General features: G+C 44.7%; 1 protein-coding gene across 1 annotated transcript in view; it reads right to left on the bottom strand.

The window, feature by feature from the left end:
• Nucleotides 1-19861, bottom strand: part of PBDC1 (polysaccharide biosynthesis domain containing 1) — a 31865-nt gene that overhangs the window by 8489 nt on the left and 3515 nt on the right. Inside the window, exons 2-5 of the mRNA XM_033950081.1 lie at nt 18569-18634; nt 17169-17228; nt 8965-9105; nt 6416-6527 (exon numbers count right to left, since the gene is read on the bottom strand). Coding sequence (XP_033805972.1) covers nt 6416-6527; nt 8965-9105; nt 17169-17228; nt 18569-18634 — 379 coding nt within the window. The remainder of the gene's footprint in view (nt 1-6415; nt 6528-8964; nt 9106-17168; nt 17229-18568; nt 18635-19861) is intronic.

Raw genomic sequence — 19861 nt, forward strand, 5'->3', positions numbered from 1 at the left:
TGATTTTGTTTGGTAGATAGTTCAGGCCATCCTATTTCAGTTAAGAGGATATTCTCAAATTCCTTGCCCCATTAAGGAGGCTTGGACATATATCTGGAACATAAGGATGTAAAAATGAGAATATAGGAGGACATGCGCCTTTAGCTCTTGTTATAGTAGAGTCTCGGTTAACCAGGATGCTCACACAACTGGCAAAAAAAATCACCAGTGTAGGAAAAAAAAAATCCCCCTGAAGCACCAATGGCAGCGTCCTGAGCCACCCAGAAGCACCAGCATGGCAACGGTCCTGAGCCACAAAACCCTCCTCCCTCCCTAAAGCCCCAAAGTGGCAGACGCAGGCTGTGGTCCTGAGCAGTGAACTCCTTTAATTACTCCCTCCCTCTCTTCCTTACCCAAAGCATAGCAGGAGGCAGACTGCTCAAAGCTAGTCCTGGCAGGGCTTTTTCTCTGACATGTCAGTGGAGACCGAGAACATATTGAATTTTAACAGTACAAGTGGACTGTGCAGTCCATCCTACAATCAGTCTGACAAATAGCCAAGCAGGAACAAACGAACAGTCCAGCTGGAGAAACATTTTTCTTTTTTTGTCATGTCTGATCTGAAAGAAACTCAACTGTTGGAGAAGGATCGGAACTGTCCTTACAGTTTGCCAGCTACACCAGATGAACCTGGAAGACATACTAAGCCAAATCGACAAGTTAAAGAATGATAAATCACCTGGACTGGATGGTATACATCCTACGGAACTGAAAGAACTCAAACATGAAATTGCTAATCTGCTGTTAGTGATCTGTAACCTGTTATTAAAATCATCTATAGACTGGAGGGTGGCCATTGTTATGCTGATTTTTAAAAAGGGTTCCAGGGGAGATCTAGTATAGAGGGACTAAAAGAAAGAAAATTAGCAGGTAAAACCTAATTTCTTCTTCTAATCTTTTGGGAAAAGGTCGTTTCAGAATGCTAAGCTTACATCCAACATTTCTTCTTACCAGCTCTTCACAAGCTTATACTAAGGAACACTATGTGCATGTTGTAGAATTGGTAGACGATACAAAGTTATTCAGAGTAGTGAAGACGCAGGGGGACTGCGAAGATCTGCAACGTGACATAATCAGGCTTGAGGAATGGGCATCAACATGGCAGATGAGGTTCAACATGGATAAGTGTAAAGTGATGCATGTCGGTAACAAAAATCTCAGGCATGAATACAGGATGTCCGGGGCAGTACTTGGAGAGACCTCCTAGGAAAGGGACCTGGGAGTTCTGATTGATAAGTCGATGAAGCCGTCTGCACAATGTGCAGCGGCGGCAAAAAGGGCAAACAGAATGCTAGGAATGATAAAGAAGGGGATCACGAACAGATCGGAGAAGGTTATCATGCCGCTGTACCGGGCCTGGTGCACCCTTACCTGGAGTACTGCATACAGCACTGGTCGCCTTACATGAAGAAGGACATGGTACTACTCGAGAGGGTCCAGAGAAGAGCAACCAAGATGGTTAAGGGTTTGGAGGAGCTGCCGTACAATGAAAGATTGGAGAAACTGGGCCTCTTCTCTCTCAAACAGGAGATTGAGAGGGGACATGATCGAAACATTCAAGGTAAAACTTAAGGGGATAGACTTAGTAGATAAGGACAGGTTGTTCACCCTCTCCAAGGTAGGGAGAACGAGAGGGCACTCTCTAAAGTTGAAAGAGGATAGATTCCGGACGAATGTAAGGAAGTTCTTCACCCAGAGAGTGGTGGAAAACTGGAACGCTCTTCCAGAATCTGTCGTGGGGGAAAACACCCTCCAGGGATTCAAGACAGGGTTGGACAGGATCCTGCTTAACTAGAAGTGCACTGGTAGGGCTAGTCTCAGTTAGGGTATTGGTCTTTGACCTGGGGGCTGCCGCGTGGGCGGACTGCTGGGCATGATGGACCACTGGTCTGACCCAGCAGCGGCAATTCTTATGGCAGTGGTCTTCATTAATTTTTAAGCTGAGGCTACTTTGGATTCTAATGAACTACAACCAGTTATCTTTCCCTGCAAGGCCCTATCACTGTTGCTTAGTCTGTGTCAACAATCTCTAAACCCTGTGTTCGAATTTCATGTGGTATACAAGGTTCTGAGCATTTACAAATGTATTCTCTTGTCTATTGTGAAATGCCTTATTTTTCAAGCATGTGGCTTTTCTCTCATCAATTTAGCCCTTTGTTCATAAGCTTGATTAGAGAGCTAGAGAAGCAGATAAAAAGAGAGATAATGGGGGCCACCATAAGCCCTCAGGCTTTGTATTGAAGAACAATATCCTAGGCTATGGTACTATACTCACTAGTAAACAAAGACATGTAGAAAGAACATGGTCCATGCAACCTATATTTTTGAAATGGCATCAAGAGCTTCTGCAAAAGATGAGTCACTCTAGACATGCGGGTTCTCTCCCAATGTCTACGAGCCGTCTGCAGAAGGAATCCACTCTGGAATTTTTCTCTGACTCTTCTCTACTTCAGAGCTCTGCATGAAGAGCTCCATCAACTACAGGTGAAATAGGAACACTCATGGGAATATTCCCAAGTAACAACAGTTCTGCTCAGAGTAACAGCCAGTAATCCTGTATGAACTTGAACCTATGATACAGAAATCTTCAAAGCCCAAAGGAATGACCGGCATCGAAGAATGTCTAGGAGACAGTAAGCAGGCACAGGAAAAACAGGGCCCAAGTCTAGAATGACTCACCTAGCTACTGGAAAATATATTATCAAGATAAGGACACAATCTCTTTCTACAGGGATCTTACTCTCATCCTAGACAGCATATGGACTAAAAGGCCCAGCCTATGTTACAACCAAAAGAAAGAACTGGGTTTTGACTGCCTTTCTTTTCCCCAACCCAGAGAATATAGCTTTTGGGTTTTTTGTTGGGTTTGTTTGTTTTTTTTTTACAAACAGTCCCTTGCTGGGCAATTAGAAGGTAAACCCAACCAAATGCATTATAATCCTTCAGCATCTCTTCCAGGCCAACATGGTCAGGTGTTTACTATTCTGCCCTATCATGGACCTGAGGACTCTGTATAGACACCTCTTGAAAGCAGGGGTTCTCAATCAGTTCTCTGGACAGAGGTGGCCAGTCAGATTTTCAGGACACCCACAATGAATATACATGCACTACCTCCATTGTATGCAAATCTCTCTCATGAATATATCTTACTGTGGATATCCTGAAAACTTGGCTGGGTACGGCCTAATGACAGGGGTGAGAGCCCCTGCTCTAAACAAAACTTCAGGATAGTTTCTTTTCATTCCCTTTTATCACTTTTTCAAAAAGTGGACTAGCTATGTCCCTAAATAACACATACTCATAGACAGATACTTTTTCTGACTTGGATGTCACAGAAAATCTGTTGCAAAAACCACTTGTTAAATAAGGCGCAGCCGTATAACTATCCCCCCAAAAGTCAAAAATACTAAGCGTTGTTTCCACATTCATCCACATAGAACACTACAAATACAGTTATATGCACAAAGATAAATGGAGAAAACAGACCTCAATCTTTAGACTCAAAAACACTAGGAAAGTGCAAAATGAGCTACTATCATCAAAGGTACTGAAAAAACTCCACTTAGACATCATACTTTCATTATTCTCACATTTGTGCTTTCAATTTTGTAATATATTGTGGATTTATAAAAAAAACTATAAATAGTGAAAAGTCCAATTGAAGGAGGCAGATATGCAAAAAAAGGGATCCAAACAAAAAAAAGTTTCTTGCAGGGTGCCAGCTGCGTTTTCGTGCTTCCACTCACCCAGTGCGCATCCATTGGTCCACAGGGTTGGGGGTGTAGTCAGACTGGCAGCCCAAAGATCAGCTTTGCAGAAGCATTCCCAGCATTGTGGCAGTGGATTTTCTCATCTAGCTACTATGAGAGAGCTGAAAGCAGGCGACAGCACAGATCCTGTCAGGTCACACTGGGTACACAGACTGACAGCCTATGAGAGGATTCGGGGAGGTTGGAAAAGTGGGATTTTTAGTGTTTCTGAATGTTCCCCCTCCTGAAAAATCCTAAAATCAATGTTTTTAGAGTTTGGGAAGTAGTGCTGTCCAATTCATTTTAGTGAATCAGTTCAAATCAATTCGTTTTCTTAAAAAATTTGAGCTCACCAATTCAGTGACCAACCTTTTCCTTGTACCTTCGGGCCTCCTAAAGCAGGAGCGACAGCACTCTGGCAGTGAACAGCCTGTCCTAAGCGCTGCCTCTTGCTGGCCGTTCACTGCCGCTGCTACTCCTGCTTTAGGGGGCAGGGGGAGGAGGTCAGTCGGGAAGTGCTACATAGGCACCAGCACTGGGTACCCTAGGCTCCGCGGATTTAGGGGTCCCCCTGGGTGGAATGTTTCCCCTTTCTCTCTAGCTTCATCCAGCTTCCCCCTTGGCCTCCCGGTCTCACCTTCAAAACTAATTAAGGCCTGCACTGCAGAAGATCGCCGGTGCAGTAGCAATCCTAGCAGGCTGCTATCTTCCTCCACAGCACATTCCCTCTGCCGCAGTCCTGCCCCTCCTCTGATGTCATGTTTCACACTAAAATAGGATGCGACTTCAGAGAAGGGGGGCCAGACAATTTTTCTGAATTTTTGTGGTCAGAATATCAGAACCAGTGTTCTTCCACTGCGCAGTCCCAATCCATCTCCACAGCGTCTCTCAGTGGCATTGCTCCTTTGGACACGTCCTCAATTCAGCCTGCTGCTGTGCTGCACTGGGGGATCCTGCTGCGGATTACTTGCTGACCCCTTATTTGCAGGTGCAGCGTTTCCCGGGGCAGGAGATCAGGGACTGTGTGCTGGATCTATGGATTCCTCTGGGTTTTTTGGAGCCTGTTGATGCTCTCATAGTCCTGCGCTTATTTAAGTCTGCAGCTCTGCCGGACCTTATTTCTGAATCTTTGCAGGAGTTCAATTTGATCACTCCATCCACTTCTTCCTCCTGGTTTTGTGGTGTGTGCTTGCAGTACTATCCTCCCCTGGCACCCTGATATGAGCATTCTGATTTCGGAGCAGTTTGACCTCCGGAGGGTGCTCTGAAAATTGCTAGAGCTATATCATATTTGTATCCTCTGGCACAGGAATGCCAGCAGCTTTTGGGTCAGTCCAGGGTGGATTCTTTGGCGCAGGTGACTAAATGCACCTCTCAGTGAGGGTGGTGTAGTGTTAAAGGATATGCAGGACCATCGTGTGGATGTGGTTCTCAGGAAACTCTTTGATGCAGCTGCTTTAAGCATTAAAGTTACTTCAGTGACATCGTTTGTCATACACACCCGTCTCTCTCAAATGCACACACTGGAGAGAGAGGCGGTAGTTCCCCCTCTTCAACTTTTTTGGGCGGGGACAGATTATATGGAGGATATATTGTATGACCTTATGTAAGATTGGCAAAGGTGTCAGCGTACTCCATCTCTGCCCACAGACTGCTTTGGTTCAGACAGTGGGCTGGTGCTTCCACTTCCAAGGATACTTTGGCTAGACTGCTTTTTCAGGAGCAGTTATTATTTGGCAAAGGTCTAGACGACCTCATGGATTCTGGGATGGACCGTCGCCCTAAGCCTCTGCCTGATAGCAGACCCAGACCCTCCTAGACTTCTGGTCGTTCTAGTTTCGTGGCTCACAGTGATCCCGACTTTATGCAAGTGCCACGTCGCAGATATTTTCACAGAGCTACCGATGATGGTATACTGGCTACAGGTGTTTCCAGCCTTCCATCTCCAGTACCACTCCCCTAGGCCTTTCATTTTCAGTTCCAGACTGCCTTTGAAAAAGAATTTTAAATAAAGCTTGTTTCACAAGAACATTATTGTAGTGACAATTAAAGCTTGTTGCCATCAAAAATTGTTGTTTGTTGCAACAGCAGTCTATTCTATTACTTACCTTTGTTTCTATTGAAGGCAGCCTATAGAAAGAGACTCCCACAAGTGAAGATTAGTCCTACTTGTCCTCAGAGAAAACAAAGTTATTTACTCATTAGCAGGTGTTCTCTGAGGACAGAAAGACAAATTCTCAGAACCTGCCCACCTCCCCAGGGAGCTGTATTCCTCTATATGTCTGAGATGGGCCACACAGCAGGTGTGGACTGAGATGGGCCACACAGCAGGTGTGGACTGAGATGGGCCACACAGCACATTTGCACTGAACCTGCTAGAAGCTTCCAGAAAAAGTGGCTGGAGTAGTGTTTCTTACTCAAACTCCATGAGTGACATGACATAGGTGACACATCTTAATGTCATTAGAGAACTCCTGTCACAGATAAAAACTTAATTTTCTTTCACTATTTTACAAATTCCAGATCCTTATTTAAAGTCTGAAAATATTAAAACTACAGCAAAACAATAACATGTTGGCTCAGCAATGCTGTAAGCAAGTAGCAGCTGGACAAGCTGACAAACTCACCAAATATAGTGTTCTCTTCTGTGTAATCTCTGGTGCAGTCAAGACGCAGCAGCGTACCATAATTGAAATCTTCAACAACCCCATCAAATTGCATACAGAATGGTCTCCATTTCTGGAAACAATATAAGCCACTTACTTAAAACTACTGCCACAACTAGCAAATTCCCTTCACTAACCTTAAAAACAAACAAACAAACCCAAGAATCTAGTATCCTTAAGTAAGAGGTAAACACTAGTTCAATTCTGGTTTCCATATCTCAAGAAAGATATAGCAGCATTAGAAAAGGTTCAAAGAAGAGCGACCAAGATGATAAAAGAGATAGAACTCCTCTCGTATGAGGAAAGGCTACAAAGGTTAGGGCTCCTCAGCTTGGAAAAGAGACAGCTGAGGGGAGATATGATTGAAGTTTACAAAATCCTCAGTGGAGAAAAGCAGGTACAAGTGGATCGATTTTTCACTCCACCAAAAATTACAAAGACTAGGTCAGTGTTTCTCAACACGTGGTATGCACACCCTTGGGGGTTTGCAGCCTGGCTGCTTCCGGGGATCTCTCCCTGCCAGTCTACTGCACCACCACCCACCCCCCGAATCCAACCCTGTTACTTCGTTGGAGCTGGATTGGCTCCCTCCTCCCCCAGCAGCACTCCTTGCAGGGAGTCAGGCAACGACTCTCACGCTGCGTAGCTGACTCATAGCCTTCTCTCCAACATCAGAATTGACATCAAAGGGAAGGCTTGTGGACTAGCCATGTGCAGTGTGTGAATCGCTTCACACGCCGACCCTGCACAGAGTTGCTGCTGGCGGAGGATGGAGCGAGTCCATGGTCAGCTTCGGTGCAGCGGGGAGGGATGAATCCCCAGCACCGGCTTCAGCCGGGGGCGGGGCAGGCAGGGATCCCTGGCGGTGCCTACAACTTATGTGGACGGGTTGGCTTCAGGGTTGAGGGGGTGGGGTGGCAGACAGGCAGGGAGGGAACCCTGACAGCGGCTTCAGTAGGGGGCAGGCAGGGATCCCCAGCGGCGTCTGTGACTTCTGTAGACGGGTCGGTATCGGCGGGGGGGGGGGTGCAGGCAGGAAGGAATCCCCGTCGTGCAACTTAATTTTGGGACAAAGCTGGAAGGCAGGGAGGTGGCATGAACATGGGACACAGAAAGGCGGAAATACAAAGGGAGAATTGATGGGCATGAGTGTGTGAGTGAGAGATGATGCACATGAGGAAAGGAAAATTGGTCTTAGGGGAATATAAGGATGAGAAGGAGCCTGGATCTCTCAAGACAGATGGACAGTGAGAGAGAGAGGGAGAAATGTTAGAAGAGGCAGTACAGCGGGTGGGAAAGATGCCTGGATTTCTCAAGACAGAGGGACAGTGAGAGAGAGAGGGAGACACATTGCCAATAGAGATGGAGGAGAGAGGAAGAAAAGTTGGACTCATGTAGGAAGAGAGAGAGATGTTGGCTGGGGGAGGGAATGGGGTCTGGAGCAGAGGAAGCATGCAGGAGGCAGAAAGAAATATTGGATGCACAGTCAGAAGGAAATGCAACCAGAGACTCATGAAATCACCAGACAACAAAGGTAGGAAAAATAATTTTATTTTCAATTTAGTGATCGAAATGTCAGTTTTGTGAATTTATATCTGCTGTCTATATTTTGCTCTATATTTGCCTATTTTTCTATAGTTTTTACTAATTGCATGTTTTAAAGTCATCTGCCTTGACCTCTTTGGAAAAAAATGAATATAAATGATAATTAATATTTTCTCTGCATACAGTATGCTTTGTGTTTTTTTAATTTTGTGGTTACCATTATGTATTAATAAGATTATATTGTGTTTATATGAAAAACGGATGGAAGAAATTGCATTACAATTAGTACTATTATTATGAGGGTGGGGGCAGGGGCACTCGGTTGGTATTTGTTAGGCTTAGGGGGTACTTTGCTTAAAAGAAGTTGAGAAACACTGGACTAGGGAACACTCAAAGAAATTACTGGGAAATACTTTTAAAAACAAATGGAGGAAATATTTTTTCACTTAGAGAATAGATAAGCTCTGGAACGCATTGCCAGAGGTTGTGATAAGAGCGGATAACTTAGCTGGTTTTAAGAAGGGTTTGGACAATTTCCTGGAGGAAAAGTCCATAGTCTTAATGAGAAAGACATGGGGCAAGGCACTGCTTGCCCTGGATCAGTAACATGGAATGTTGCTAGTCTTTGGGTTTTGACCAGGTACTAGTGATCTGGATTGGCCACTGTGAGAATGGGCTACTGGGCTTGATGGACCTTTGGTCTGACCCAGTAAAGCTTTTCTTATGTTCTTATGGTGTTTGGCTCAAAGAAGCATTCTCATAGAAGTCAATGGAGAAAGTACAACAATAATGTTTGATCTTGCATTTACATTACATTACATGCTTATATTCCGCCTGTACCTTGCAGTTCTAAGCGGATTACATCAGAAAGATAGCTGGACATTTCCAGGAAGAGAAATACAATTAAAGAAGTTGGTCCTAGTACAACAAAAAAGATAGCTGGACTTTTCCAGTAATAAGATTACCTCTTTGGCTTGTTCAGATTTAAGCTCCTCTGGATCTACAACATCTATCTTCATGTCACCAAAGTTGGCCTTGAACTCCGTGTAGATGAGATCATCAACTTTTGTGAGTCTTAGAAGTTTAGGGTCAACAGAAGAGATCAGCTACAAAAAAACAGATAAACCATCAGCCTATTTAAAACCAGTAGCTAAAGTCCTATTCTAAGCCTCTGCTTTATTTATACAGTAAACTCCTCCCCCATCAACCCTATTTGCCAACTATGTGTATGCAATGCCAAAGGAGCAATTAGGTCTTACCTGCTAAATTTTCTTTCCTATAGTCCTAGCAGACTAATCCAGAACCTGAGGGTTTTGCCCATCAACTAGCCGACAGAGAATAATGAATTGTGAGCTCTGCCCCTATAAGGACACAATGCAATTTGAGCTCTTCAATATTTTAATAGCAAAGCAATGGTAGTACCTTCCAGTTGTCCTGATTGATTCCCATATTGACTTCCAGTCTCCTCTCTTTTACACCTTTATCCCCTGCAGTCTTAAAAACAGATAATAGAATAAAAAAGTATAACCTCAAAGAACAGTGAAACAGCCAAAAAAAAAAAACCCTAACCACCGGGAACTGCAACACTTTCAACACCAAAGTCAGGCTCTTTTCTGGGACCGAGATACACATCAACGGACAAATATAATTGACTCCACTAAGGATTCTAACTATATCTGGATACCCAGCTAAGGTAGATATTTCCAAAAGGCCTCAAAGCACGTTAGCACAGCTAACAATCTTGAAGGATCCCAGAGTGAGGTCTTTTAGAGAACATTTTGAAGAAAGATCAGAATCTAGACTACACACACTAAGGGAGAAAGTGCACATTCTCCCTTAGCCTCAAAAACTCTCCAGACTCTTGCATACATCATGACAATCAAGACTGAAGGGTTGTCAAAGACAACTTTCACTCTCTTGGATTAAACTGAATGTTGAGATAGTCTGCTTAGATATTCTGCACCCTCACAGAGCCTTTAAGCTGACTCTGGGCCAACGAAAAAGGAGGCGATCTTGTGCTACTAACACACATCTTGTGCTGCCTTACTTGTTGATGTACATCATTGCCATTGTATTGGAAAAATTATTACTACAAGCCTGAACTGACCCAGCCACTAAAGCAGGCAAGCCAGCATCAGCTGTTAACAAAAATCAGCTGAGAGGGTATCCCTCCGGGGGCAGTGGGAGAAGACCGGGCTTCCCCACTGCTCCCTGCCGACTCAAGAGGTACTAAGGCCAGGGAGCGCTGGATGCCTGCAGCCTCTGCCGATGGAGCTCTACGACCGCACCAGCCCGAACAGCTGTCTGGACCAAATTGTGCACCACTTCCCCTGAGAAATGCTCAATTGGTCCTAGCTAGAAGAAGAGTACTGGTTTGTCAAAAACTACAGTAATTTACAGCATAGTTAAAGGGAAAGCAACCGTTCAGACCAGCACTACCTCAGGATTATTTTTTTTTTTTTACAAAACAGAATCCACAGGCTCTCAAAGCAATATGCCTTGCTTGAATTAGGGGGCAAGGCTTACTGCTGAGGCTCCTCTAAAAAAATGTGAGGAGGTGGAGGAAATGGGGGGAGGGACCCAGCACGAGACCCGCCAGGTTTGACACCCCCGAGGTCAGACGGACCCCCAAACAGGGCCCACCTAAGCTCAATCCGGCCAAAAAAGGGGACTAGAAACCCTAAACAAATTCCAACAGCCCTACCAAGGGAGATGGGTAAAGTTCACTCACATCTGCTGGAGACTGAAAGAAGACTGATAGGAATAAGGGAAGGTAACTCTTATGTTCTATTCCACAGTTTTGTTTCAGTCTCCACCTGCTGGTCATGATGAGATATATACCTGCTTGTAAGATTAACCTCTACCGGTCTGGAGAGTGCTAAAGAAGTATCTGTTATTTAAGACATTCTGGCTTCCAAGCAAGCCACTTCAGAAGGATGCTCTATATCCTGCTAGAGGGGTGCCCCTTTCCAAATCCAGTTCAAACAAGCAGCGAGCAGCTCGGATGAAGCATTGCACAGCTGCTGCTTTTCATTTTGCAGATCCTTAACCATAATGCCACCTTCAATAGGAATGGTGTTCCTCTTAGTAACCTTATGCTGCTTAAATTTTTCCCCTCTGGGGCCAAAGTATAGAGCTCAGATATGGCTCCATTGAACCAGAGTCCTACTCTAAAGCAGGGGTGTCATAGTCCCTCCTCGAAGGCCGCAATCCAGTCTGGTTTTCAGGATTTCCCCAATGAATATGCATGAGCATTGGATTGAGGCCCTCGAGGAGGGACTTTGACACCCCTGTTCTAAAGCAAGGAGAGGTTGAATTTCCTGATGAATAGGGAAAGCCTGTAAAGGTTTGCTAATCTCTTCTAAAAAGGAGTCCCCATCAAAGAAGACTGAGGTGACTGAACAATATTTAAGGGCGTCAAGGACTTACTGTATGTTATTTAAAAGATTTTATTGTCGAGAGCTGTTCTATAACTACTGTACTGTCAATCCCCTTCATTATCAGGAAGTTCCCCTTCAAGAGGCTCTAACATAGATGCTGACCTCATGGTCTGAAACCACTGCAGAGCCCAATGATTAAGAATCTTGATCTTCAGGGATGTCTAAGCTCCTCTTCTTGGCTACTCTGCCGGGACCTGCTACTCTGGTGGGTAGGCTACCCTCTGCTAGTATCAGAGCAGCTCAAGATTTCTTAAGGAAGGCATTATGAAAGGTGAAGAACAAATTCACCGAACCTCCAGAGCTTAGCTCTAATTCTTCACTTTAGTTTCACCACATTTGAAATCAGGGCATCTCTTCCAATCAGATTTTGGGACAACATCTATGCCTCATGAGAAGAGGGAGAGAAAATGACCACTGTTCCTGCCCTTTCTAAAGTAGAAACATGCATCTGCATGGCCGACACAGTAGGTTCCAAATTTGGGTTGAAAGCATACACATCACCTTCCCGACATCAGTTCCCCAAGCGAGACTGTCCTGAAAGCTCTCTATGGCCTCCATAAAAGGGAAATTGCTCTCTGCTGAGGCCTCCATATGGCTGAGAGACTGTGCTTCTGATGGCAAGTACGCTGTGCCTGCCAACCCAAATATTGCTAGGCTCAAAGAAAAGAGTAGGCTGAATTGCAAGCCACACTGTTCCGGACGCAAAAGGTGCAGCCAATACAAATACTCGTTCAAGCTCTCTCAAGGAACAACCAGCTAGAGCAGTGGTCTCAAACTCGCGGCCTGCTAGGTACTATTTTGCGGCCTGCGGTCTGTACTAGTGCTGTCTGTACTAATGCTGCCCGCTCTTTGCAGCGTCCCCCGGCTTCTCCCCTGGCCTCCCGCTCTTACCTTCAGATAGTTACCGCAGCCTGCAGGGAAGATTACCGGTGCTGTAGCGATCCTTGCAGGCTGCCAGTGTCCTCAGCAGCACATTCCCTCTGCCACGATCCTGCCCCTGATGTCAGAGGAGGGGCGGTACCACGGCAGAGGGAACGTGCTGCAGAGGCTGATGGCAGCCTGCAAGGAACGCTACAGCACCGGCGATCCTCTCTGCAGGCTGCAGTAATTAGCTGAAACTAAGATAGGGAGGCCAGGGAGGATGCTGCAAAGAAGGGGGGGGGAACATGCAGGCCTTTGAGGGGGGGGGTGAGATTTATAAACTATAAAGAGTTTTACCTCATGCAAAATTGTCATTTCTTTAATAAGACATTAACTTTATTCTACAGCCCTCCAAGTACCTACAAATCCAAAATGTGGCCCTGCAAAGGGTTTGAGTTGGAGACCACTGAGCTAGAGCATACATTCCTCTCACAACTACAATATACCAGGCTGGTTCCCTCTCACGTTGTCTATCCAATTTCTTCATTGGAGGGGGAGGGGTAATGACAAAGAATTCAGAGTTCTCCGAGTGATTTCCAAACTGATAATTAAAATTCCTTTAAAAACAAAAAAGTTAAATGGGACTACTCCTGCCCAACTAGAACTCAGCTCTCCAGCTGCCCCAGAAACTAGGCACTTGTGGCCTGATTCTATAAACAGTGCCTGGCAGTGCCTACATCGACAACTGCACTGAGCGTCATCCACAATCAACTGCTAGGCGCCATTTATAGAATTCCACCTAGCGGTGCCTAGCCATCCTTAGGCATCCTCGAGGTAGGAGCTGGTATATTAGGCCAGGTTTTACGAGCGCCTAACTTGGATACCTAGCAACGCCTAAGTCAACCATGCCTATTTTCCACCCCTTACCCACACCTACTTTTCAAATAGATGTCTTTAAGCATCTTATGGTGCCTCAATGTAGGTGTCACGCAGAATTCTGTACATAACTTAATTTTTTAAAATTAATTAACTTCAATGGTGCAATCATTTACCATGCCATTTAAACAAAGTTAGATGTGGATTTTAATTATGTGTTGATAGGCAGCCTCAATTACAGTACCCAGCAGTGCCTAACTAGGGTGCCATTTAAAGAATCAGGCCCTCGAAGTCACACGGTTCACCAATCACCATCTGCTGAGGACAGAAATATTGAAGAGCTCAAGTCACATGGTGCCCTTATAAGGCAGAGATCTTTTTCTGCTGGTTGATGGGCAAAACCTTCATTAATTAGACTGGTCTGGTGAGGATACTAAGAGAAAATATTTGGTTTGTCTCAATTTTAAACAAAGTTTTCTCGATTTGGGGCATTTCTGTTGTTTTGTTTCACCTATTCATTCTTTCACACATATTGTATGCTTGCTACAACTTTAAGCATGCAAATCAATTGATCACACATTAATTCATTACATTACATTAGTGACTTCTATTCTGCCTATACCTTGCAGTTCAAGGCAGATTACAAAAGAGCTGACTGGACATTTCCAATTAAGTTACAATAGTTTTTTGGGGGTTTTTTTTGGATAGTAAGATGACTGTACATTTCTAGGTAATATAACAAATAGGTTACAGTTTTTATACAAGCAATTTGCACATGCTTTATATTTTTAGGCACCCAAATGAACTTATATGCATGCTCACAAATGCATACCCTTATTTCCTACCTTTTCATGTAGCCCTGATTTCTACAAGGGTCATACTGAAATATTAAATTAATGAGCAACAGTTTTTTTACAAATCAGAATTTATTAATGTAGGAAAACTAAGTACATCATCTTAATGTACAGACTTCATTTTTCAACATAGTTGCCATTTCTTTGCTCACATTTTTTCCATTGTTCTGCAAGCTTGAAAATTCCCTTGCTGTAGAACTCCATGGTGAAATCAGTTAGCGGGGTTTAAAACAGGTTTGGATAATTTCCTAAAAGAGAAGTCCATAGGCCATTATTGAGATGGTTTGGGGGAAATACACTGCTTATTCCTAGGATAAGCAGCATAAAATCTGTTTTACTACTTGGGATCTGGGTTGGCCACTGTTGGAAACAGGATACTGGGCTTGATGGACCTTTGATCGGTCCCAGTATGGCAATTCTTATGTTCCAGCTGCCAGAAGATACAGATTTATTTATTTATTTCGATTTCTATCCCGTTCTCCCAGAAGCTCAGAACGGGTTACAAGTAGACATTCACAATTGTTTGAAAACAGACTAGTCATGACAACAAATAGGTTACAGTAGACAATAACAGAGCTTATTCTAGAGACCAGACTGGTCATAGCGAAGAGTACTATGTACTGTTGGTTGGAGAATTCAAGTGGTGCTATTCCATACTCTGCCGTTTTGTTTCAGGTTCATAATGATGGAACCAGCTTTCATTGCCTGTCGCAATACTCATCTCCTTCATTTCGATGTCTCTAAAGAAGGTCTTGAGTGATGGTTTTTCTCTGAACTTTGTGGTTTTCAGTCAACAAACGTGGGACCCAGTGGGCACAAATCTTTTGATAGCCTAAGCTTTCAATCATTTTCTGTGCTGCACTATGTCCTATTCTAAGTTTTGCTGTGATTTCATTCACTCTGTGACATATATGTCTTCTTTAATGATGCCATCAATCCTTTCCTTGTTGCGTTCAGTGCAGGCAGAGAGGGCAACCGCTATGAGGCTGATCTTGGATGCTCATGTTTCTGTCTTTGAAATGTTTCACCCATCTCCTAACACTGCTGGTGCCCATGCACACATCTCTATAGGCATGCTGCAGTCTTTAGAGAATTTGTGCAGCGGGGCTTTCCTCTTTAACAAGGAATTTAATGACAGCACGTTGACGAAACATCAGTATTGGCTATTTTGTATCTACTGTTTGTGGTCACATGATAGAAGCTAATGACTTCACAATACCTCATTAAGATGATGTACTTGTTTTTCCTACATTAATAAATTCTGATTTGTACCGTTTAAAAAATTGCCCCCTCCCGCCGCACACCCCTTTTTAAAACATCCACATACCTGCCACTGCACCTTTTTAAAAAAAAAACCCCTCCCGCAAACAACCGCCACCGCACCTTTTTCACACACCCCCTCCCGCAAACACCCACCGCTGCACCTTTTTAACCCCCTCTCCCCAACAAACACCCACTGCCATCGTACCTTGTTAAAAACATCCTGGTGGTCTAGCGTGATTCTTCCCTCACTAGCCATCTCCTATTTCCCGGACAGGAGCAGCAGAGGTCAAGCGCGAGCTTTCCGCGCTCCTGCCTGGCCCTGCGTTGCTTTCTGATTGGCTGCCATCAGTTCTCACATCCTGCCAATCAGAAAGCAGGGCAGGGCCAGGCAGGATCGCGGAAAGCTCGCGCCTGACCTCCGCTGCTCCTGTCCGGGAAATAAGAGATGGCCAGCGAGGGAGGAATCACGCTAGACCACCAGGATGTTTTTAACAAGGTACGATGACGGCGGGTGTTTGCAGGAGGGATATTTTAAAAAGATGCAGCGGGTGTTTGCAGGGGGGATGTTTTAAAAAGGTGCGGCGGCAGGCATGTGGAGGGGATGTTTTTGAAGAAGGGGCGTGCGGCGGAGGGGGGGATTTTTTAAATGGTACGGGGGGGGGTTTAAAAAATTGTACCTGCAGGGGAGGGGATTGTTTTAGAAAGGTACCGGGGGGGATGATAAAAATACTGAGACAGCCGTCTAGGGAGGGAGAGAGGGATTTAAAAAGGTACCGGGGAGGGGGGGGTTGCTGCTTGGCTTGGGGCTGGCTGGCTGCCATTAGACGTGCCCACCACTAGACGTGCCCTGTACCCTGTCCCGGCCTACCACTAGACCACCAGAGGGGGACAGGGTACAGGGCACACCATTTGGTTCAGAATTTTTTTTTCTAGGTTTTTCCTCTTCTATAGGTGGGTGCGTCTTATGGAGCGAAAAATACGGTACCTACTCTACCTAAAATATAATTCATCTTCAGTTTAGATTTTGGAAGGTATATAAATAAATCTGAACATACAAAGCTTTTCTGTTATCCCCCTCCTTAGCACTGCTCACTCTTGGCTCTTCTATTTAGTTCAACAAAGAAAAATGGAAAGACTCAATGATCCACAGTGAAAACAAATCCACCAATGAAAACAAAAACAAAAACTGTGGATACAGATGTTCTGCAGATAATTTATTAAACACTGACATATAAAACCATGAAAATTCAATTTAAAAAGTACAATGTTAAAAAATACAGTGATAAAAATCCAACCGGACCCTACATGGTCCGTGTTTTGGCGAACACGCCTTCCTCAGGGGTCCAATGGTTTGCAAACTCACATATAGAGAATTGGACTGAAAACAGTATATTGTCTTTAAACCTGTGAGCATTTTTTTGCTACTTCAGCTTGTCTGCGGTGCTTTTTGCTCACAGGTTTAAAGACAATATACTATTTTCAGTCCAATTCTTTATATGTGAGTTTGCAAACCATTGAACCCCTGAGGAAGGCGTGTTCGCCGAAACACGGACCGTGTAGGGTCCGGTTGGATTTTTCTCACTGTATTTTTTATCATTGTACTTTTTTAATTGAATTTTCATGGTTTTATATGTCAGTGTTTAATAAATTATCTCCAGAACATCTGTATCCACAGTTTTGTTTTTGTCTTCTATTTAGTTATCATATGCAGTGCACACAGCCCTACCCTTCAACACCGTTACCAGCATTATGTGTATGCTGCCACCCCTCCCCCATCCATGCTGTTTTTCAGCTTCTACCTTTCTCTTATTCCATTCCATCCTGTAGGAACTGATATAGGAACTGTCAGAGTCCAATGTATTTACAGCAACTTACATTAAAGTACACTTCTGCATGCTGATAAGCCTTCATTGCCCATATCATTTCTATGTTGGGCTGCAAGAAAAATGTAAAAAAGAAATCTGTAAATTCAATAAACCCATTATATACAAATTATATTCCACACACATACAGCTCTCCCTCCGGATCTGCGGTTTCCCTATTTTTTTTCCTTCTTTTTGAAGGCTGCCTGAACCTCCCTAGACCTTATCTGGTGGTCTAGCGGTGACACGGGGCAGGATCGATCGTCCTAAGCTCCTGCCCCATGCAGAGCCGTCATCAAAATGGCTGCCACGAGTTCCCGTTGTAGTCTCGAAACTACAACGGGAACTCACAGCAGCCATTTTCAAGACGGCTTTGCACGGGGCAGGAGCGTAGGACGATCGATCCTGCCCCGTGTCGCCGCTAGACCACCAGATGGGGAAAAGGAAGAGGAACATTGGGCATAGAGAGGAGTGAGGTAGAGATGCATGGGGAATAGAAGGATGAGAGGGAGAAATGTTGGATATGGGGGTGGAGAGGGAACATAGGATAGATTGAAGGGGATGCAAGGGGGAGGAATGTTGGGCATAGTTATGGAGGGAGAGATGTAGCATGGTAATGGTGAGGGGTGACAGGAGAAATGGGCATGGAGCTGGTGGGCAGTGGTAAAAAATGATCTGGGGGATGAGAGAGGAAGAAAAGTTGGACTCCTGGAGGGACAGAGTGATGTTGGTTGGGGAATGGAATGAGGTCTGGAGGAGAGGAAGCATGCAAGAGGCAGAAAGAAAGAAAAATTGGATGCACAGTCAGAAGGAAGTGCAACCAGGGACTCATGAAATCACCAGACAACAGAAGTAGGAAAAATAATTTAATTTTCAATTTAGTGATCAAAATGTGTCAGTTTTGAGAATTTATATCTTCTGTCTATATTTTGCAATATATTTGTCTATTTTTCTATAATTGTTACTGAGGTGACATTGCATATCTTAAAGTCATCTGCCTTGACATCTTTGGAAAAAAAACAAATATAAATGATAATTAACATTTTCTCTGTGTACAGTGTGTGTTGTATTTTTTTAACTTTGTGGTTAACATTATGTATTAATAAGATTATATTGTGTGTATATGAAAAATGGATGGAAGAAATTGCATTACAATTAGTATTGTTATTTTGGGGTGGAGTTTGGGGCACAGTTTGGGGTAGAGTTTGGCTAGGGGTACTCGGTTGGTATTTGTTAGGCTTAGGGGGTATTTGGCTTGAAAAGGTAGAGAAACACTGCCATAGAGCCCAATACCGAGTCCTTCTGAAAAAGGGCTAAAGAAAGTAGAGTTATCAGCCCCAAAGCAAGTGTGCAGGGGAATGAAAGGAAACTGCAGTCACAACACAATCAGACATCACAGCTCCTCTTACTTACATCATTGCCATAGAGATCTGCAGGGAGGGATAATGCTTGTGCTGCTGCCACTACTTCACTTAGGCCCTGCACAAGGAGAAGAGGATCATGAAACTGATCATCACCAATTTACAAAGGAAAAGGCAAAATAATGTGACTACTGAATTACCATAAGTGACGTAGTGAGGGTGAGTAGTGCCCGGGGTGGTGGTGACCAACACGCTCCTTCCCTGCCCCCTCCTGCCGAGCGTGCGCTCCTCTTCCCTTCCCCTGTACCTCTTTAATGTTCCTGGCGCGAGCAGCATTCCAAACCTGCTGTCACACCAGTGTCGGCTCTTCCTAGGTGCGGGTCCAGGAAGTGGCATCAGAGAAAGAGCCAACGCTGGCGCGAGCAACAGGTTTGGAATGCTGCTCGCGCCAGGAATATTAAAGAGGTACGGGGGAAGGGGAATGTGCATGTGGCATGAGGGGGCGAGAGGAGAACGGGTGCTAGTGCCCCCACAAAGATGGAACCTGGGGTAGACCGGCCCCCCCCCTTTACTACGCCACTGATTACCATGCAAGGGTATACAGTATATACTAAGCCCATTATTAAGAAGTCCAAAACCCACTCTCCTACCAGCGTTCCTAACATAACCCTACAAAACAGTGCCATTGCTTTTGAGGGTTTTAGCTGCTACTTTGACCAGTGCTTTCTCTTAGCTACAATAGTTTGGGGGTTGTAACTTTTACATGTTATTGAATGCTTCAAGGGGCATAATTAAAACTTTAAGACGTCCAAAAACCTGTCTAAGTCGGCACTTGGACATCCGATAAACAAAACAAATTTTCTGGATGTTCAGTGGCACTTCTAAGCCGGTACAGCGGCGAAAGCACGCAGGACATTAGCACGCCGACACCTGCATGCAGGATAAATGTGTACTGCCAGTTTCAACGCTTTTACGCCTTACCATTAGCATTCTGAGGGGGGGTGGGGGATGGAACCAACCCCTAGTACACATATAACTGCCAGCGCTCCTGTTGGGGGGGGGTTTGGGGAGGGGAACTCCCCTCCCCCAGTACACTGAAAATTTCTGTTCTCTCGCTGTTCGGGAGTTTTCAGTGCAGTGGAGGGGGGTTTTCCCTCTACACATCCCCCAGCGGGAGCACGAGCATTTATAAGCATAGTGGGGGGAGTCTCCTCCACATCCCCCTCAGAACACTAATGGTAAGGTGTAAAAGCGGCAAAACCGGCGTCGCGCATTTGTCCTGCGCGCTATTGTCAGCGCGCCAATGTCCTGCACGCTTTTGATGTGCCACCTCTAAGCCGCTGTA

This window comes from Geotrypetes seraphini, chromosome 6 (assembly GCF_902459505.1).
Source record: "Geotrypetes seraphini chromosome 6, aGeoSer1.1, whole genome shotgun sequence".
NCBI lineage: Eukaryota > Metazoa > Chordata > Amphibia > Gymnophiona > Dermophiidae > Geotrypetes > Geotrypetes seraphini.